The sequence below is a fragment of the Haliotis asinina genome, chromosome 8 (assembly GCF_037392515.1).
Source record: "Haliotis asinina isolate JCU_RB_2024 chromosome 8, JCU_Hal_asi_v2, whole genome shotgun sequence".
NCBI lineage: Eukaryota > Metazoa > Mollusca > Gastropoda > Lepetellida > Haliotidae > Haliotis > Haliotis asinina.
In genome coordinates, this window is record NC_090287.1 from 66,608,678 (window position 1) to 66,631,742 (window position 23,065).

Below are 23,065 nucleotides of genomic sequence, written 5' to 3' on the forward strand. Positions count from 1 at the left end.
GTATCATTAGATGACATCATTCACTGGGCTGTATCATTAGATGACATCATTCACTGGGCAGTATCATTAGACGAGATCATTCACTGGGCTGTATCATTAGATGACATCATTCACTGGGCTGTATCATTAGATGACATCATTCACTGGGCTGTATCATTAGATGACATCATTCACTGGGCTGTATCATTAGATGACATCATTCACTGGGCAGTATCATTAGACGAGATCATTCACTGGGCTGTATCATTAGATGACATCATTCACTGGGCTGTATCATTAGATGACATCATTCACTGGGCAGTATCATTAGACGACATCATTCACTGGGCTGTATCATTAGACGAGATCATTCACTGGGCTGTATCATTGGATGACATCATTCACTGGGCAGTATCATTAGACGACATCATTCACTGGGCAGTATCATTAGACGACATCATTCACTGGGCAGCATCATTAGACGACATCATTCACTGGGCTGTATCATTAGACGACATCACTCACTGGGCAGTATCATTAGACGACATCATTCACTGGGCAGTATCATTAGACGAGATCACTCACTGGGCTGTATCATTAGACGACATCATTCACTGGACAGTATCACCAGACGAGATCACTCACTGGGCTGTATCATTAGATGAGATCACTCACTGGGCAGTATCATTAGACGAGATCACTCACTGGGCTGTATCATTAGACGACATCATTCACTGGGCTGTATCATTAGACGACATCATTCACTGGACAGTATCACCAGACGAGATCACTCACTGGGCTGTATCATTAGATGAGATCACTCACTGGGCAGTATCATTAGACGAGATCACTCACTGGGCTGTATCATTAGACGACATCATTCACTGGGCTGTATCATTAGACGACATCATTCACTGGGCTGTATCATTAGACGAGATCATTCACTGGGCTGTATCATTAGATGACATCATTCACTGGGCAGTATCATTAGACGAGATCACTCACTGGGCAGTATCATTAGACGAGATCACTCACTGGGCTGTATCATTAGACGACATCATTCACTGGGCTGTATCATTAGACGACATCATTCACTGGGCTGTATCATTAGACGACATCATTCACTGGGCAGTATCATTAGACGACATCATTCACTGGGCAGCATCATTAGACGACATCATTCACTGGGCTGTATCATTAGACGACATCACTCACTGGGCAGTATCATTAGACGACATCATTCACTGGGCAGTATCATTAGACGAGATCACTCACTGGGCTGTATCATTAGACGACATCATTCACTGGACAGTATCACCAGACGAGATCACTCACTGGGCTGTATCATTAGATGAGATCACTCACTGGGCAGTATCATTAGACGAGATCACTCACTGGGCTGTATCATTAGACGACATCATTCACTGGGCTGTATCATTAGACGACATCATTCACTGGACAGTATCACCAGACGAGATCACTCACTGGGCTGTATCATTAGATGAGATCACTCACTGGGCAGTATCATTAGACGAGATCACTCACTGGGCTGTATCATTAGACGACATCATTCACTGGGCTGTATCATTAGACGACATCATTCACTGGGCTGTATCATTAGACGAGATCATTCACTGGGCTGTATCATTAGATGACATCATTCACTGGGCAGTATCATTAGACGAGATCACTCACTGGGCAGTATCATTAGACGAGATCACTCACTGGGCTGTATCATTAGACGACATCATTCACTGGGCTGTATCATTAGACGACATCATTCACTGGGCTGTATCATTAGACGAGATCATTCACTGGGCTGTATCATTAGACGACATCATTCACTGGGCAGTATCATTAGACGACATCATTCACTGGGCTGTATCATTAGACGACATCATTCACTGGGCTGTATCATTAGATGACATCATTCACTGGGCTGTATCATTAGACGAGATCATTCACTGGGCTGAATCATTAGATGACATCATTCACTGGGCTGTATCATTAGATGACATCATTCACTGGGCAGTATCATTAGACGAGATCATTCACTGGGCTGTATCATTAGATGACATCATTCACTGGGCTGTATCATTAGATGACATCATTCACTGGGCAGTATCATTAGACGACATCATTCACTGGGCTGTATCATTAGATGACATCATTCACTGGGCTGTATCATTAGACGACATCATTCACTGGACAGTATCATTAGACGAGATCACTCACTGGGCAGTATCATTAGATGACATCATTCACTGGGCTGTATCATTAGACGACATCATTCACTGGACAGTATCATTAGACGAGATCACTCACTGGACAGTATCATTAGACGAGATCACTCACTGGGCAGTATCATTAGACGACATCATTCACTGGGCTGTATCATTAGACGACATCATTCACTGGACAGTATCATTAGACGAGATCACTCACTGGGCAGTATCATTAGATGACATCATTCACTGGGCAGTATCACCAGACGACATCATTCACTGGGCTGTATCATTAGACGACATCATTCACTGGACAGTATCACCAGACGACATCATTCACTGGGCAGTATCATTAGACGACATCATTCACTGGGCTGTATCATTAGACGACATCATTCACTGGACAGTATCACCAGACGACATCATTCACTGGGCAGTATCATTAGACGACATCATTCACTGGGCAGTATCACCAGACGACATCATTCACTGGGCTGTATCATTAGATGACATCATTCACTGGACAGTATCACCAGACGACATCATTCACTGGGCAGTATCACCAGACGACATCATTCACTGGGCAGTATCATTAGACGACATCATTCACTGGGCAGTATCACCAGACGACATCATTCACTGGGCTGTATCATTAGACGACATCATTCACTGGGCAGTATCATTAGACGACATCATTCACTGGGCAGTATCACCAGACGACATCATTCACTGGGCTGTATCATTAGATGACATCATTCACTGGGCAGTATCATTAGACGACATCATTCACTGGGCTGTATCATTAGATGACATCATTCACTGGGCTGTATCATTAGACGACATCATTCACTGGGCAGTATCACCAGACGACATCACTCACTGGGCTGTATCATTAGACGACATCATTCACTGGGCAGTATCATTAGACGACATCATTCACTGGGCTGTATCATTAGACGACATCACTCACTGGACAGTATCATTAGACGACATCATTCACTGGGCAGTATCATTAGACGACATCACTCACTGGGCAGTATCATTAGATGAGATCATTCACTGGGCTGTATCATTAGATGACATCATTCACTGGGCTGTATCATTAGATGACATCATTCACTGGGCTGTATCATTAGATGACATCATTCACTGGGCAGTATCATTAGACGACATCATTCACTGGGCTGTATCATTAGACGAGATCATTCACTGGGCTGTATCATTAGATGACATCATTCACTGGGCAGTATCATTAGACGACATCATTCACTGGGCAGCATCATTAGACGACATCATTCACTGGGCAGCATCATTAGACGACATCATTCACTGGGCTGTATCATTAGACGACATCACTCACTGGGCAGTATCATTAGATGAGATCACTCACTGGGCAGTATCATTAGACGAGATCACTCACTGGGCTGTATCATTAGACGACATCATTCACTGGGCTGTATCATTAGACGACATCATTCACTGGACAGTATCACCAGACGAGATCACTCACTGGGCTGTATCATTAGATGAGATCACTCACTGGGCAGTATCATTAGACGAGATCACTCACTGGGCTGTATCATTAGACGACATCATTCACTGGGCTGTATCATTAGACGACATCATTCACTGGGCTGTATCATTAGACGAGATCATTCACTGGGCTGTATCATTAGATGACATCATTCACTGGGCAGTATCATTAGACGAGATCACTCACTGGGCAGTATCATTAGACGAGATCACTCACTGGGCTGTATCATTAGACGACATCATTCACTGGGCTGTATCATTAGACGACATCATTCACTGGGCTGTATCATTAGACGAGATCATTCACTGGGCTGTATCATTAGACGACATCATTCACTGGGCAGTATCATTAGACGACATCATTCACTGGGCTGTATCATTAGACGACATCATTCACTGGGCTGTATCATTAGATGACATCATTCACTGGGCTGTATGATTAGACGAGATCATTCACTGGGCTGAATCATTAGATGACATCATTCACTGGGCTGTATCATTAGATGACATCATTCACTGGGCAGTATCATTAGACGAGATCATTCACTGGGCTGTATCATTAGATGACATCATTCACTGGGCTGTATCATTAGATGACATCATTCACTGGGCAGTATCATTAGACGACATCATTCACTGGGCTGTATCATTAGATGACATCATTCACTGGGCTGTATCATTAGACGACATCATTCACTGGACAGTATCATTAGACGAGATCACTCACTGGGCAGTATCATTAGATGACATCATTCACTGGGCTGTATCATTAGACGACATCATTCACTGGACAGTATCATTAGACGAGATCACTCACTGGGCAGTATCATTAGATGACATCATTCACTGGGCTGTATCATTAGACGACATCATTCACTGGACAGTATCATTAGACGAGATCACTCACTGGGCAGTATCATTAGACGACATCATTCACTGGGCTGTATCATTAGACGACATCATTCACTGGACAGTATCATTAGACGAGATCACTCACTGGGCAGTATCATTAGATGACATCATTCACTGGGCAGTATCACCAGACGACATCATTCACTGGGCTGTATCATTAGACGACATCATTCACTGGACAGTATCACCAGACGACATCATTCACTGGGCAGTATCATTAGACGACATCATTCACTGGGCTGTATCATTAGACGACATCATTCACTGGACAGTATCACCAGACGACATCATTCACTGGGCAGTATCATTAGACGACATCATTCACTGGGCAGTATCACCAGACGACATCATTCACTGGGCTGTATCATTAGATGACATCATTCACTGGACAGTATCACCAGACGACATCATTCACTGGGCAGTATCACCAGACGACATCATTCACTGGGCAGTATCATTAGACGACATCATTCACTGGGCAGTATCACCAGACGACATCATTCACTGGGCTGTATCATTAGACGACATCATTCACTGGGCAGTATCATTAGACGACATCATTCACTGGGCAGTATCACCAGACGACATCATTCACTGGGCTGTATCATTAGATGACATCATTCACTGGGCAGTATCATTAGACGACATCATTCACTGGGCAGTATCATTAGATGACATCATTCACTGGGCTGTATCATTAGACGACATCATTCACTGGGCAGTATCACCAGACGACATCACTCACTGGGCTGTATCATTAGACGACATCATTCACTGGGCAGTATCATTAGACGACATCATTCACTGGGCTGTATCATTAGACGACATCACTCACTGGACAGTATCATTAGACGACATCATTCACTGGGCAGTATCATTAGACAACATCACTCACTGGGCAGTATCATTAGATGAGATCATTCACTGGGCTGTATCATTAGATGACATCATTCACTGGGCTGTATCATTAGACGACATCATTCACTGGACAGTATCATTAGACGAGATCACTCACTGGGCAGTATCATTAGATGACATCATTCACTGGGCTGTATCATTAGACGACATCATTCACTGGACAGTATGATTAGACGAGATCACTCACTGGGCAGTATCATTAGATGACATCATTCACTGGGCTGTATCATTAGACGACATCATTCACTGGACAGTATCATTAGACGAGATCACTCACTTGGCAGTATCATTAGACGACATCATTCACTGGGCTGTATCATTAGACGACATCATTCACTGGACAGTATCATTAGACGAGATCACTCACTGGGCAGTATCATTAGATGACATCATTCACTGGGCAGTATCACCAGACGACATCATTCACTGGGCTGTATCATTAGACGACATCATTCACTGGACAGTATCACCAGACGACATCATTCACTGGGCTGTATCATTAGACGACATCATTCACTGGGCTGTATCATTAGACGACATCATTCACTGGACAGTATCACCAGACGACATCATTCACTGGGCAGTATCATTAGACGACATCATTCACTGGGCAGTATCACCAGACGACATCATTCACTGGGCTGTATCATTAGATGACATCATTCACTGGACAGTATCACCAGACGACATCATTCACTGGGCAGTATCACCAGACGACATCATTCACTGGGCAGTATCATTAGACGACATCATTCACTGGGCAGTATCACCAGACGACATCATTCACTGGGCTGTATCATTAGACGACATCATTCACTGGGCAGTATCATTAGACGACATCATTCACTGGGCAGTATCACCAGACGACATCATTCACTGGGCTGTATCATTAGATGACATCATTCACTGGGCAGTATCATTAGACGACATCATTCACTGGGCAGTATCATTAGATGACATCATTCACTGGGCAGTATCACCAGACGACATCACTCACTGGGCTGTATCATTAGACGACATCATTCACTGGGCAGTATCATTAGACGACATCATTCACTGGGCTGTATCATTAGATGACATCACTCACTGGACAGTATCATTAGACGACATCATTCACTGGGCAGTATCATTAGACGACATCACTCACTGGGCAGTATCATTAGATGAGATCATTCACTGGGCTGTATCATTAGACGACATCATTCACTGGGCTGTATCATTAGACGACATCATTCACTGGGCAGTATCACCAGACGACATCATTCACTGGGCAGTATCATTAGACGACATCATTCACTGGGCTGTATCATTAGACGACATCACTCACTGGGCTGTATCATTAGACGACATCATTCACTGGGCAGTATCATTAGACGACATCATTCACTGGGCTGTATCATTAGACGACATCACTCACTGGACAGTATCACCAGACGACATCATTCACTGGGCAGTATCATTAGACGACATCACTCACTGGGCAGTATCATTAGACGACATCATTCACTGGACAGTATCATTTGACGACATCACTCACTGGGCTGTATCATTAGACGAGATCATTCACTGGACTGTATCATTAGATGACATCATTCACTGGGCTGTATCATTAGACGACATCAGTCACTGGGCTGTATCATTAGACGACATCACTCACTGGGCTGTATCATTAGACGAGATCATTCACTGGGCTGTATCATTAGATGACATCATTCACTGGGCTGTATCATTAGACGAGATCATTCACTGGGCTGTATCATTAGATGACATCATTCACTGGGCTGTATCATTAGACGACATCACTCACTGGGCTGTATCATTAGACGACATCACTCACTGGGCTGTATCATTAGACGAGATCATTCACTGGGCTGTATCATTAGACGACATCACTCACTGGGCTGTATCATTAGACGACATCACTCACTGGGCAGTATCATTAGATGACATCATTCACTGGACAGTATCACCAGACGAGATCACTCACTGGGCAGTATCTTTAGTCGAGATCATTCACAAAACAGTTTCATTGGATCGGATCATTTACTTTTCAGTATCTTTTGACATCATTCACTGAGAAGTGTCATTAGACAGGATCATTCACTGGGAAGAGTCATTAGATGGGGTCATTCGCTGGGACGTATCATTAGATGGGATAATTTACTGGACAGTATAATCAGGGAGCCTATATAGAGGGGGAGAAGAAACACCTCGAAAAGAGGCTGAACGTATATCTCGGGTCATTACGTAATCAGTGTAGCCAGTATGGTGGCAGCGTAGTATGTAAGATTGAGTCCGTTTTTTTTCAACAGCTGATTAAGTTCGCTGAGTGTTGTAACAACTGAAATCCAACATGTAGAAGATAGGTTAACTATTTTGTAACTTCAGTTTAAGTCAAATAATTGGTATTAGTGTCCGTATTAGGACAGTAGATTTGTAGTAAAGTTTCAAGTCGGTAAGTTATAGCTCACTGGCTTCTATTTTCGATTCACCGCGAACATAGACTAAATGGTGCCGATAAAAACTTCTTTCACACATTCGTTTAATTTTTAGAAGAACAAACCTTTAGTTGAAAGGTATTTGCATGTAATAGTGACAGTTTTATGACTTAAAAATTGTTAGGGTGTAATTGAGGAGTGTGAAAAATATGAGAGTTTTACACTTTATTTTTGAGGACAGTGTGACAGTGTCAGTTAACATTTTGTTAATGCCCATTCCATTCCCCACATGTAATAAGATATCTGAATTAATTATTAATGTAAACAAAAAAATTCAAAGTAGATTTTTTAGAAGGACAGCTGATGTTAACACGTGTTCTCGCGATACTTTTGCGTTCTTTAACATGTTTTTATGGGGGGAGGCCGCAGTGTATCATTTATTCTTTCATTCATTCACGTATGTACTTCTTTCATTTATTCTTTATTTCGTTGATTCATTCACATAATTCTTGCTCTTAATTCTTACTATAATTCATTCATTCATTGTAAAATTACGACTGCTACAATTAAATGACTGAATTTCTGATTAGACGCGATCATTCAGTGGACAGTGTCATCCGACAGGATCGTTCAGTGGACAGTGTCATTAAACGGCGTCATTCACTGGAAACTGTTATTATTATACGGGATCATTCACTGGGAAGTGTCATTAGACGGGAACATTAACTGGACAGTGTCTTTAGACGGGATCATTCACTGGGCAGTATCTTTAGACGAGATCATTCACTGGACAGTGTCATTAGACGGGATTAGTCACTGTTATTTTAAGACTGCTTCAAACATTACATGTCGACGGCTAAAGGAAGCTGACAACATCGAATAACCTCCCTTTGAATCGCCCTGCAGGTGTGTTTCGAGTCGTTTCAAATCCTCCGTGTCGTCTTCAGCTTCAGGTAGGTAAGCGTTTATCAGTGGGCCAACATTTTACTACACTAAACATACTGTAGGAACACTTGTCAAAGACTGCTACCACCCGAAACCTGTAGATATGCCAAACTGTCACCCACCCCGATGTGGCAAGGTCGCCCGTGGGTCAGACGTGGGTCAGCTTGAGTTAACATTGTGAAATGTTGAAAAGCGTGTGTAGGGTAACACCTCGTGGCCTATGAACTCAGACATATACATGCCAACATACGAATCTCAAAACGTTATACAATGACATCATGATCTTAAGGCAAATCCAATTCATTGGCACGAGGTCAGGCCAGACAATGCCTATATTCTCTCCTTGTGTAGGAGGGATTTCAGCTGTGACCGGAGTGTAGTAGCGCTTTCCAGCTCATAGGTGTCATGCAAACTGAAGCCGCCAAGCTGTATGATAATATAGTAACCTGTATAATATAGTTATAGGATATTAAACGAGCTTCCCCTTTCATATCAAGTCTATGTCCCTCGTGAAATAAGTTTGGTTTGTCACTCGCTAAAGCTCGTGACAAACCAAACTTATTTCACGAGGGACATAAACTTGATATGAAAGGGGAACGAGTTTTGTATCCTATTTATTACCCACGTTCTAAAAAGTGAAAATAACGTTAAAATAAAGCAATATTTTGCTTTCCTATATAGAACCATGTAGCGTGGATTAAAAAATCATATTGGTGATTGGAATGTCAACCGCTTCACTCCAGGAAAACGTACGCTGCGTATAGGCAATGTATTTCCTATACGGCGCAAAAACACAAGAAAATAAATAAAGACAGAATCAAGTCGTAATGAAAATTTAATTCTTTTCAGTTGAGGATTTGTTTTCAAAAGCAATAATGTAATTCATCAAAACACTTGTGAAGTGTAAATATTTTGAACTTGACTACGTGACCTAAATCTTGCCTGAACGTCAGTCGACCATCACTGTCGGGCTAGTCGTCATGTTGAGAAGTGTTCCCTAAGAAGAAGATTCTAGGGAGCATTTAATTAGGCATGGCAAACACAACAGCAAAGATGAATGTGAATAACAGGGGACTGTATGTCTCAAATAGTTGAGCTTAATGTTCTTCATCGGAGGACGAGTTACTGTAAATAATTCGGCGACGCTTTGCGCAGGATGCCAGTGACGCCTTCTCATCTCGGCTTGGAATTCCTACTTGTTGACATTCGATGTTTATGTTGAAGACTCCACCGAAAATTGGGTCTGAAAACACAGCCTTCAACCTCGAACGAAGACGATTTCAAGCCTATTGTGATCAGATTCTGGGAAGTACTTTTGACCCCTATATAAGCAACCACGGGAGACATGGCATTGACAATATGTTTGTGCGGGAGGATGCGACTGACAGTGGCAGTGATAGAGATACAAGAGCGCCGCACGTCTTTTGATGTTGTGTGTTACTGTGCAGTCCTGACAACATACACGCAGAAGGTATTCAATCTCTTGATAACATTCACAACTCTTCCAACCATTTGTCCGTCAATTTTGACGAAATCAATAACTTTTACGGGCGACGCCATATTTGTTTACACTCATGAGCGGCCTACAGACGTATTTGTTTACGTATTTTTATAGATTGTTTTATTTTCGTTTTTATTACAGAAACTTGAGTTATCACAGAATTGAAAATAATGCTAGTAACCACACTAAATGAAATAAATTTTATCTAATTCCATAGAAGTGTTTTCGTTTTACATGCTCTCAGGTGTGAAAGCTTGAATGAAAATCATGAATGGAATGAGTGATGAAAGTAGTACCAGTAATGTCAAAGTTCACGTATTAGCCAATCAAATCACTCGAAGGTGTTATGAAACACCTTCACGAAGTACCACGTGGGTAATAATAACCTGTATAATATAGTAACCTGATAAGGACGTCATGTCCCAGAAACACATCTGTCAGTTTTCATTGCAGTCAGTCTAGATTACCTTCTGAAGAAATAATGACGTTGACTGAATCCTTGTAGTGGCCTAAATATACGCCTGAAAAGCTCAGTTGCCTGACATCTGTGTGTGCCGGGTACCACCTGTGTGGCAGAGCATCTGGGATCATCACGGACTGACAGAAACTTATAAATGTTATAAAATCGGAATCTTACTATCGGTTTTAGCGGACATCTCTTTGATTATAAGGGATTGTGGGCGTGCCTAGTGTTTATAGTGTTCTCTCGTCGCGAGTTCGATTCTCCATATGGGTACAATATGTGAGGCTCCGTAGTGATGTCGCAGGAATATTGCTATTTGCGGCTGCTAATTTGTGGGACGTACTCACGTGCACACACACACGTCACGTACACACAAGAAGAGTATTGTCGCTCAGTGCATGAAGGAATGAGCCAACCTTACTGTAGAACCTAAAATAAAAACGTGAGGTACATGTTTCTGATGACTTTATCCTTCACTTGGCCATTTTCTAGTATTCTCCTGTAACAAAGCACCACTGTTTGGTGTTTTGTCTCCACAGATACAGTTGTGTATAAGATGCATCTTTGTGAAGGGAAACTGCAACAGATATGGAGTATTGTTTTGGGTTATGACGAATCCGGATGCTGAACGACCTCTTCACTGCGGAATGTGCAGCTACTGGCATTGCTCTTGCAAAAGATGTTGTGATACTCAAAATTCCTCTTAAATGCTGACATGCTTCCTACGTCGGTTGAGATTTCCGAATGTGGAAAGCTAAAGACAGGTACATGTTCACTCATTAACTTAGTTTATATTTTACTTGGGTGACAATAACGCCTTGTTTCGAGGCCACACAGTCCCTTATAATCCATCGTCGATATTGATACAGTCAGGAAGTCGATTCCACCAGCCGGAAGTACTTTGTGCCTGCCTGCAACCGGAAGTCTCTGGACGGAGCGGCTACCTTCAGTCGCTTGACGGAATGGAAAGTGAAGTTTTTGGGTGAAAGCAGTACGTAAACAACAACATGCGAACCTATACTGTAGGCATCACCATTTGTTCCTTCTTGCAGATCAGGCTATAATGGCTGCGGAGCTCGGATGTGGGTAAGGTATAATAGCTGTTAATCTGGCACAGCGGTATACGGCAACGACCTTTATCGCCGTCGAAGTTCTTGCTGAGCTCTGGAGACTGCACGACGAGAGCGTCTGAGAAGCAGGCATGAACAAGCAGGATGTTCACTTCCTCTGTCGGAAATTCTCTTATACCTCTTGTGTAGACACGGAATTTGTCCTGCGTGCAGCTGTTTACCACAGCTACACTCTCAGGTTTTGAGATTCGCTTTCTTAAAACCACTTTTCATCAGACTGTGTTGATGGTACACGTAAGGTCGGTTTTCTTCGGACCGTGTTGACGACACGTGTAAGGTCAGTTTTCATCATAAGCATCAGCTGTTACGGTTAATACTGACATAAGCCCATCGTGCACCACAGTTAAAAGTTGCGTGGATAGCAGTTGTACTCTTGGCAAATACTGAAATCTACAAAGGAAAGGGCTGTGGATATTGGAAACTGAACACCTCTTTGTCAACAAATGAAGACTACATTAAAGTAGTGTCAGTCTTATTGGAGGAAACGAAAAATATCGCTGGTGAAAATATTATTCTGACAATCAGTGATCAACTGATTCTAAAAACATTTTTAATGGAAGCTAGAGGGAAATCTATGTGGATTGAAAGAAAGACAGACGAAAAAAATCTGAAGCATTAAGAAAAGAGTATTACCATCTGAAAGGACGAAACAAGATACGATTTTCAAAGTGCAAGTGAACTGACCTTTTCTAAACTATACAAGATAAAATCAGAAGCTGAACAATTAAAAAAAGAAGAAGAAATGGAACCCAAGTACGAAATAGAATCCAACAGTACGAAGGAGGTGAGAAGCCGACAAAATACTTCTGCCATTAAGAAAATAGAACCTATACTAGTAAACTCATTAACAAGGTCGTAACAAATCAAGGCATAGAAACAACAGCTGGAAAAGAAATAATTGTTATAGGAAAAGCTGTATAAATCTACAGGTGAAAGAAGAAAAGAAGCCTAAAAAGTGAAAGGCTATTTGACGATCTTGTTACAACATGTTTACATAAAGATTTCACCGAGGAATTAGATGCAGACATAACCGTAAATGAAATTGCTGTTGCTATTCATTGACAAATAGTAAGAGTCCCGGCTTAGATGGTTTTCCTATAGAATTTTTCAAGTCTTTCTGGAAAGATTTCAAACATGGACTCACCGTTATATTAAGGAGACATTCAATAACAATTTTCTTAGTACAATGGTGAAAAGTATGAATACTTGTATCCCTAAATTAAAAAGACCGAAGGTTTTTTTTTATGAAATGACGACCTTACGCGTTCAAAATAAAATCGTAAGCACTTTTATCACAAACAGACAACAGAAAACATTAATCCTACTCATCAGTGAAAATCAGTTTTATTCCAGGCCCATGTGTGTCAGATAAAATAAGACTTGTACGATATCAGGTTTGAAACTAAGAGATTAAATAAAAAAGATTTATTAATACTGACTGATTTTGAGAATAAAAACATTCGACCCGGTATCTAAATAGGGGGGGGGGGGGGGGGGGTGGGGGGTGGCGGTTATCATGATGGTCATGACTACATTTGCCTCTGGTGACAAATTACATAAATGAGTTTGTAGTCTAACGTCAAAGGAACCAGTGAACAACGTACTTCTCTTACCGAACACCTCAATGTTAATTTTGGACTGTTTGAAGCATGGGTATGGGATCGTACACTTCAGACATAACTTCATTCAGTTCTTGCATCTTGCTGTTTTTCCCACAGGTATTGTCTTAGTAAAGTCTCCGTGGTGTAACACCCCTTCTTAATATCCACAGGGACTAAATTTGAACGTTTTGCCAATTTTTTTTGTTGGAAAGTGAGGCTGCTTTCTTCGCAGGCATTGCTCGATTTTGCAGTCGACACAAGAAAACAGATTCACAGTTATCTCCCTTCCATCGGTTTGCATTTGCACAACATAGGTAATTTTCATGGATCATGCGTGATGCGTGGGCTGAAGCATGGTGTAAATCCAACTAGGGTCCACAGATTCACAGTTATCTCCCTTCCATCGGTTTGCATTTGCAAAACATAGGTAATTTTCATGGATCATGCGCGATGCGTGGGCTGAAGGCATGGTGTAAATCCAACTAGGGTCCACAGATTCACAGTTATCTCCCTTCCATCGGTTTGCATTTGCAAAACATAGGTAATTTTCATGGATCATGCGCGATGCGTGGGCTGAAGGCATGGTGTAAATCCAACTAGGGTCCAAGCAGGTAGCTAAAGTAGTGTAGGTCCCCATGGTCCTTAGTATGGTGATCTACAATGTCTATGGCATGTTTTTATATTGTATCGTCCTTTGCAGTTAAACCTTTCTAGATCGAATTTCTTGTGTTATATGCCTAGCTGTGATAATCTACTTGTTTTACTGTCCTTCGTTGACAGGCATTGATAATTTAATGTTTAATCATTATAAATCTGTGCCTTGTTTTAGTCACGATATGGCTGAAATATTGCCGATGTAACTGAAACTCGTGACTCACTCACTCAGGGCAATAGCAAAGGTTTGGACATCAATCATCTATACCATCTTATAATGTCTTTGCTTCAAAATGTTCCGTTTGATTTTATCAATTTTATTATCCCAGATAAATCCGAAAAAACATTCCTTCAAAGGAAGTAATAAATTCATCTGCTGTGTCATGTAAGTATTAAATATATTTACCAAGTTTGAAAGAGCCAGTGTTTAAATAAAAACAGAGATGTTCATTTTGATTAACACATGGAGTTAAATTAATCCAGCGAATAATATCTGGACCGAAACCTAATTTTAATAAGACAGAGCTGACAAAACCCTTAGAAACTGTGTCAAAGGTTTTTCAAAATCAGTTAGAATAAATAAACCCGGCATACATCGCTTCTTAGTTTCAAACGTAATATCATACAGTAGTCTTGTATTTGCATTTAGTGTTCTGCCTGGTGTCATGTATTAGAGAATTGAAGATAATTTTCAGAGAATTAGAGATACAGGCACCTATTGGGCTTCTAGGCTAAGTCAATTTCTTAGTACAATACCCACGACGGGGTAGGTGGCAGCAATTATAAAAAAGTTAATAAGTATGTAAAATAAGAAAACCATATCCCAGTAACAGACATACAATGCGGTTTCCGTAAACACAGAAGTACTATCCATCATATCTCAGTAACAGACATACAATGCGGTTTCCGTAAACACAGAAGTACTATCCATCATATCTCAGTAACAAATATACAATGCGGTTTCCGTAAACACAGAAGCACTATCCATCATATCTCAGTAACAGACATACAATGCGGTTTCCGTAAACACAGAAGTACTATCCATCATATCTCAGTAACAGATATACAATGCGGTTTCCGTAAACACAGAAGTACTATCCATCATATCTCAGTAACAGACATACAATGCGGTTTCCGTAAACACAGAAGCACTATCCATCATATCTCAGTAACAGACATACAATGCGGTTTCCATAAACAGCGACATACTATCCATCATATCTCAGTAACAGACATACAATGCGGTTTCCGTAAACACAGAAGTACTATCCATCATATCTCAGTAACAGACATACAATGCGGTTTCCGTAAACACAGAAGTACTATCCATCATATCTCAGTAACAAATATACAATGCGGTTTCCGTAAACACAGAAGCACTATCCATCATATCTCAGTAACAGACATACAATGCGGTTTCCGTAAACACAGAAGTACTATCCATCATATCTCAGTAACAGATATACAATGCGGTTTCCGTAAACACAGAAGCACTATCCATCATATCTCAGTAACAGACATACAATGCGGTTTCCGTAAACACAGAAGCACTATCCATCATATCTCAGTAACAGACATACAATGCGGTTTCCATAAACAGCGACATACTATCCATCATATCTCAGTAACAGACATACAATGCGGTTTCCGTAAACACAGAAGTACTATCCATCATATCTCAGTAACAAATATACAATGCGGTTTCCGTAAACACAGAAGCACTATCCATCATATCTCAGTAACAGACATACAATGCGGTTTCCGTAAACACAGAAGTACTATCCATCATATCTCAGTAACAGACATACAATGCGGTTTCCGTAAACACAGAAGCACTATCCATCATATCTCAGTAACAGACATACAATGCGGTTTCCGTAAACACAGAAGTACTATCCATCATATCTCAGTAACAGACATACAATGCGGTTTCCGTAAACACAGAAGTACTATCCATCATATCTCAGTAACAGATATACAATGCGGTTTCCGTAAACACAGAAGCACTATCCATCATATCTCAGTAACATACATACAATGCGGTTTCCGTAAACACAGAAGTACTATCCATCATATCTCAGTAACAGACATACAATGCGGTTTCCGTAAACACAGAAGTACTATCCATCATATCTCAGTAACAGATATACAATGCGGTTTCCGTAAACACAGAAGTACTATCCATCATATCTCAGTAACAGACATACAATGCGGTTTCCGTAAACACAGAAGTACTATCCATCATATCTCAGTACCAGATATACAATGCGGTTTCCGTAAACACAGTACTATCCATCATATCTCAGTAACAGACATACAATGCGGTTTCCGTAAACACAGAAGTACTATCCATCATATCTCAGTAACAGACATACAATGCGGTTTCCGTAAACACAGAAGTACTATCCATCATATCTCAGTAACAAATATACAATGCGGTTTCCGTAAACACAGAAGCACTATCCATCATATCTCAGTAACAGACATACAATGCGGTTTCCATAAACAGCGACATACTATCCATCATATCTCAGTAACAGATATACAATGCGGTTTCCGTAAACAGCGACATACTATCCATCATATCTCAGTAACAGATATACAATGCGGTTTCCATAAACAGCGACATACTATCCATCATATCTCAGTAACAGATATACAATGCGGTTTCCGTATTGTTGTATAATGATCTTGCTAGTGGTCAATGCGACATCATCCTTTGTTGGTTACCCAGCCATGTTGCTATTTATTTGCCCACAATGGCCGATTTTGCTGCTAAGGCAGCACTCAAAAAATGTGTGACACCACTTCTAATTCCATATTTTGATTACAGGGCTAGCATTAGAACTTACATCTGTGATCTGATACAGAAGAAGTGGGACACCCAAGAGGGTATGAATAAGTTACATGCAATAAAACCCTATATTGGTTTACCTCCTTTAGTTGTCGGTCCAGATTTGAAGAGGTCATTATGCGACGATGTCGTATTGTCCATACACCATACATTTGTTAAAACGTGAAGATCATTCGTTTTGTATCCCTTATGATGAAAGAATCATGGTCAAGCATGTCCTGCCATGGATGGATTTTTCCATCACAAGGGATAAATATTTCAGAGCTGAAATGGTAAAAGATCTTTTTAACAGAGTTAATTATCGTTTAATTATTTAGGTTTTAAAAGAAATTAAACTGACTGATATAATTTGTCGATAGATATTTTTAATGATTGGACGTTTAAATTAGTAACTTTGATTGTTTGTGGCAGTTATCAATTTATTGATTTTAATACTGATATAAATTATATTGTTCTCGTCACGATATGGCTGCGACATGGCTGTGACGGTAAATATTAACTCGCTCACTGTTACACCCCAACCAGCTGCAGTAAACTTACGGTGTGGAAGATGACAGCCTACATTGTTACACTTCCACCTCCGAAAGTACTGTATGGGAGATGGCAGTCCACACTGTTACAGGCCGAACATACGGCATGGGATTTGGCAGCCTGCATAACTACAGTCCTAAAATCAAACCTACGATTTGGGAGATGGTGCATCTTTATTCATGCATGTGCATGCTGACGTTTTGCAAAGCCTACTTTATGAAGCCATCACAATGGCGGCGTCCGAGACGAATGAACCACCAGTAACCCTGTATATAGAACAACACATTCAGAAAAGAGTACAGACATTTGTTACTTTCTTCACAGCCAGCACTACCTTCCAACATGGACGCGGCGGAATACGGACGTATGGTGGACATGTACACCGCCTCTGGAGCGGTGGCCAGTGCTATCGCCCTTGCTAAGGACTTAGGAGTCTTGGAAATTCTTTACAAGAGTGAGGTTCCACTCACTTCACAGGACATCGCTGACAAAGGGCAGCTGAAGGAGAGGTAAGTCTTCTGTTGAAGCAGCTTGCAACAATGAGCGTTTTCATGGGCAGCAATGTCTCACCACTAATAACGTTCTAACACAAACCTTAACCATTTGTCGCCTGTGATAAATCTGAAAGTTCATCAATAATTTTGGCTGTGATCCATTGTCGCTTTGTAGAATAGCAGGTGCCCCAATAAAAACAGAAAAATAGCTAACAACAGGTGAGCCATTTCTGTTGCTCGCTTGACGTTACGGGTTTGAGTACACGAAACAGATATATGGTGAGATGAGCCTGCTAGTGGATGATCCATTTGACTGACTCTAAACCATAGATTGGATACTGATCAAGTCAAAATGTGCAAAATATTTAGACAAAATTGGCTTGACAAAACAAACCCTTTCGTCGTCGTCCTCTTTCCCTTTTGATGATACTGGAGACAGGACGAGTTTGTTGCTGTATAGGCATGCAATATTTACCAACAGTATTGTCAAAACAAACACAAATATATTCATTTCAGGGAATATGTAAAACATGTCGCGATTTTCAGAGATTTTGTGAAACCAGCGAGTGAATCTGGAATTACATAAAATCCCTGATTTGACGTATTCACTATAACATATACACATAGATTATTGTTCAAGTAAAGACAGTCAGTGCGTGTTATTCCAGTTGTATTACAAAGTGTCTTTATCAGCAGACTGACGTCATTGTAGGAGCAACCTCCCAGGCGAGGTACGTGTCGTACTAATATGTTCCTTACTGCCTAGATACGTGCGAGAGTTGGTCAGCGCGCTAGTGACAGGAGGTGTGGTCCAAGTCGATTCCACATCCACTCTGTTCCATATCAACGCTGAATTCAAACCAGTTTTGAGAGAGAAGTCGATTTTCACACGGATGGTCCCTTACTTTGGGGAGAAGTATGGCTCGATCTTGAAATGTTGTACAAAAGATGGACCAGCAGGTTATCTATTATTATCCATTTTACCAACATTGTAAAACCTTTGTTTATGATTGGTCCAGTCATCTGGATCAGCGTCCATAAGACCCAGATTAGCATTGACCACAGCAGGTCTTCCCACTGTGTCTATGACCTGTATCACAGCAGGTCTTCCCACTATGTCTATGACCTGTATCACAGCAGGTCTTCCCTCTGTGCCTATGACCTGTATCACAGCAGGTCTTCCCAATGTGATTATGGCCTGTATTACAGAGGTCTTCCCACTGTGTCTATGACCTGTATTACAGCAGGTCTTCCTACCGTGTCTATGACCTGTATCACAGGAGGTCTTCCCACTGTCTATGACCTGTATTACAGAGGTCTTCCCACTGTGTGTGTGACCTGTATTACAGCAGGTCTTCCCACTATCTCTATGACCTGTATCACAGCAGGTCTTCACAATGTGGCTATGACCTGTGTCACAACAGGTCTTCCCACGGTCTCTATGACCTGTATCACAGCAGGTCATCCCACTGTGTCTATGACCTGTATCACAGCAGGTCATCCCACTGCGCCTGTGACCTGTATCAATGCAGGTCTCCCCACTATGTCTCTGTCCTGTAACAATTCGGGTTTCCATGAGTACCTCATGAAGACGTTGATTGTACGTAATGAGAGTTGAACTGAACATGCTCGCTCACTCTTACGTTTTTTAAATTTCTTACCCAGGTGTGCGCTACTCAGAACACCCGGTGTTGTTCGACATGATGGATGAAATGCGAGCAGAGACGCAGAATCAACTCCTCGACAGAGACGTACTTCCGGTGGTGCCAAAACTCCAGGAGAGACTGAGTAGATCATTTTCACTTCTTACCATGAACCAGATAACTAGTGGTTTATAGCATCACCAACGTTCTAAGTTCTATGTATGAAACTGAATAAGAAATCAATGCATGAAAATTGAGAAAACCATGAATATGAAAACAATCACACTCCAGTCGCAGTGCATATGCTTCCTTCCAGTAGTGAGGGTGTCACGACTGGTGTGATGATGTATGTTAGCCCTACTGTTGTTCACTTGCACAGGGAAAGAATTCAAAATACATTCTGGGTGTAAAACATACAACTTTCCTTCTCCATACATATGGCTAGTGTAACAGAGGCGTGCTTAAGTCACATTGATATATGGCATGTATTTCCGCTCAGAGATGGTTGGAAATGAAGAGAGCTAACACCTATTTGTGTATTTCGCTGAAGGGAATATTGGTTGACAACCTGTCCGGTTAAAATAATACCAAGTAGTATGCTTCGTTTTGGGATTCCGCAGCGCTGATTAATGTATTTAAGTGTAGAAACTAGCTAGGTGCTCGTAGGGTAATAAGTAAAATACCACATTCGGCCTCATTACATACGAATTACACGAAACGTTTGGCCTTCGAGACACTCGTTCGTATAATCCACATGTAATGCGGCCTCGTGTAGTATATTCCGTGCACGTTTGACTGAGACTGGAAGTGTTGCATTGCCGAATCTCCAACGCTGTTATTGTACTTGCTGAATCTATATTTGCTTGGACTGACTCGCCACGCTGAACCTATATTATCTTGAGCTGACTCGCCACGCTGAACCTACATTATCTTGAGCTGACTCGCCACGCTGAACCTATATTATCTTGATCTGACTCGCCACACTGAACCTATATTATCTTGCGATGACTCGCCACGCTGAACCTATATTATCGTGAACTGACTCGCCACGCTGAACCTATATTATCTTGAGCTGACTCGCCACGCTGAACCTGTATTATCGTGAACTGACTCGCCACGCTGAACCTATATTATCGTGAGCTGACTCGCCACGCTGAACCTATATTATCTTGAGCTAACTCGCCACGCTGAACCTATATTATCTTGAGCTGACTCGCCACGCTGAACCTATATTATCGTGAACTGACTCGCCACGCTGAACCTACATTATCTTGAACTGACTCGCCACGCTGAACCTATATTATCGTGAACTGACTCGCCACGCTGAACCTATATTATCTTGAGCTAACTCGCCACGCTGAACCTATATTATCTTGAGCTGACTCGCCACGCTGAACCTATATTATCGTGAACTGACTCGCCACGCTGAACCTACATTATCTTGAGCTGACTCGCCACGCTGAACCTATATTATCTTGATCTGACTCGCCACTCTGAACCTATATTATCTTGAGCTGACTCGCCACGCTGAACCTATATTATCTTGAGCTGACTCGCCACGCTGAACCTATATTATCTTGAGCTGACTCGCCACGCTGAACCTATATTATCTTGAACTGACTCGCCACGCTGAACCTGTATTATCTTGAACTGACTCGCCACGCTGAACCTATATTATCTTGAGCTGACTCCTAGCACATGCTGAACCTATATTACTTGAGCTGACTCGCCACGCTGAAACTATATTATCTTGGGCTGACTCGACACGCTGAATTTATATTATCTTGAACTGACTCCTAGTACTCTGGTGAATCCAGCGAATTATATGGAGAGACGTCATGTGTGTTCTTGCCAAAACAAAATACTTATTGCATCAAGCGTCAGAATTAACGTGATTGATAATGGCCCTTCGATTGACAAAATGTACGCATTATCAAGTAACAGCAGCTCTTTTTTTACGGGACGTTCTATTTACATTTCCGCCATAAGCACAAATACATTAAAATTCATTCCTCTAAACTGTTAGTACTTCCCAACTCCAGGAAACAGGTCTAATCCCAGTTGTTCGTGTTTCAGACTCTGGTATTGATGTGGCTGAAATAGGATGCGCTAACGGAACCCTTATCCTAAACCTCTGCGCTAGATATCCCGCCTCCCACTTCACGGGAAGTGATGTAGTGGAGTCTGTCCTGGACATTGCTCGCAGTCGAGCGTCAGATCGAGGTATTTCCAACAGCGAGTTCATCACTCTAAATGTATGCCACATTCCTGACAGTCCAAAGAAACATTACGACTGGATCTTTTTGAGAGACGTAGTTCATGATCTGCCCGACCCAGAAGGCTGCCTTTCAGGAATATATAGAATGTTGAGGCCAGGAGGGTACTTCAGCATGTTGGACTTTGGTCTGCAAGGGAGTCTCCATGACAACGTGGGCAAAGTCGGTATCAGCTACATGTACGCAAGCTCGACATTCATTTGTTTACCGGAGAGCTACCAGGAACAGCAGTCTGCAGCACTGGGACCATGTTTTGGTGTCGGAAAAGCTCGAGAGCTTTTACTGAAGGCTGGGTTTGTCTTGGTGCATGAACATCACAGTGGATGGAATGAAGGGGAGGTGCACTTTGTCTGCCAACGTCCAGAATAGCGTCAAAGGGTCAGTTCATGGTCTGACACGCTGATACCTCTCTCTTTACTTGTAATAAAACTTTTGTAATAAACAGATTCTAGCAATGATACTGACATATAATATTCCCTGAAATTACTGAGAAAGATGTTTTGGCAAATATCTAACACAAGTATATATATACTAGAGACGTTTTGCTGTGTGTCTTTTCAGTACAGTAGAAAATAGTGTGACGGCGTATCCCAATATTCGACCACTTCTTTCTTCATATCCTTAATATTTCTAAAATCCTTTTGTTTTTTTCTGTTTTGTCTTTCGTTATTCTCACATTCTCAGTAAGGTTAAGATCTGCGCCATAGCTAGGGCAGTCTACACCTTGAACATTTTTGTTCGACAACCATTGTTTTGTGTAACCCGCAGTGTGTTGAGTCGTTGTCATTGGAAAATCCAACTGTCTTCATACAGTATTAGGGCCGTCGAAGGAGATGACCATGCAACATGTCAACACATTGTTGCTTCGTCAAATTTCCACTGAAAATACGGCGTCACTCTGCTTGATGACATCCCACCCTACATATGAAATATGTTTTGACCGTTGGTTTCACAGTGTCTTTTGTCCA

General features: G+C 41.6%; 1 protein-coding gene across 3 annotated transcripts; it reads left to right on the plus strand.

Annotated features, from left to right (window-relative positions):
• Positions 1 to 8,879: 8,879 nt before the first annotated feature.
• LOC137293999 (S-adenosylmethionine-dependent methyltransferase Rv2258c-like) lies at positions 8,880 to 22,555 on the plus strand. 3 transcript variants are annotated; one of them, XM_067824909.1, is made up of 6 exons: positions 8,892 to 8,958; positions 17,133 to 17,191; positions 18,009 to 18,193; positions 18,945 to 19,138; positions 19,844 to 19,966; positions 21,898 to 22,555. In XM_067824909.1, the coding sequence occupies exons 3-6, from the start codon at positions 18,027 to 18,029 to the stop codon at positions 22,464 to 22,466; spliced, it is 1,053 nt and encodes a 350-aa protein (XP_067681010.1). In that variant the 5' UTR covers positions 8,892 to 8,958; positions 17,133 to 17,191; positions 18,009 to 18,026; the 3' UTR covers positions 22,467 to 22,555. The 3 variants fall into 3 exon arrangements, with proteins under 3 accessions (XP_067681009.1, XP_067681010.1, XP_067681011.1); XM_067824908.1 differs by lacking the exon at positions 17,133 to 17,191 and having other exon boundaries at positions 8,880 to 8,958; XM_067824910.1 differs by lacking the exon at positions 17,133 to 17,191 and having other exon boundaries at positions 8,939 to 8,962.
• The last annotated feature ends 510 nt before the right edge of the window (positions 22,556 to 23,065 follow it).

Bases quoted from the DNA above. Each gene is read 5' to 3' on its own strand.
- LOC137293999 (XM_067824908.1), top strand. From the start codon at position 18,027: ATGGACGCGGCGGAATACGGACGTATGGTGGACATGTACACCGCCTCT. The intron at 19,139-19,843 runs GTTATCTATTAT...TTTCTTACCCAG, and splicing joins TACAAAAGATGGACCAGCAG to GTGTGCGCTACTCAGAACAC. The intron at 19,967-21,897 runs GTAGATCATTTT...TTCGTGTTTCAG, and splicing joins AAAACTCCAGGAGAGACTGA to ACTCTGGTATTGATGTGGCT.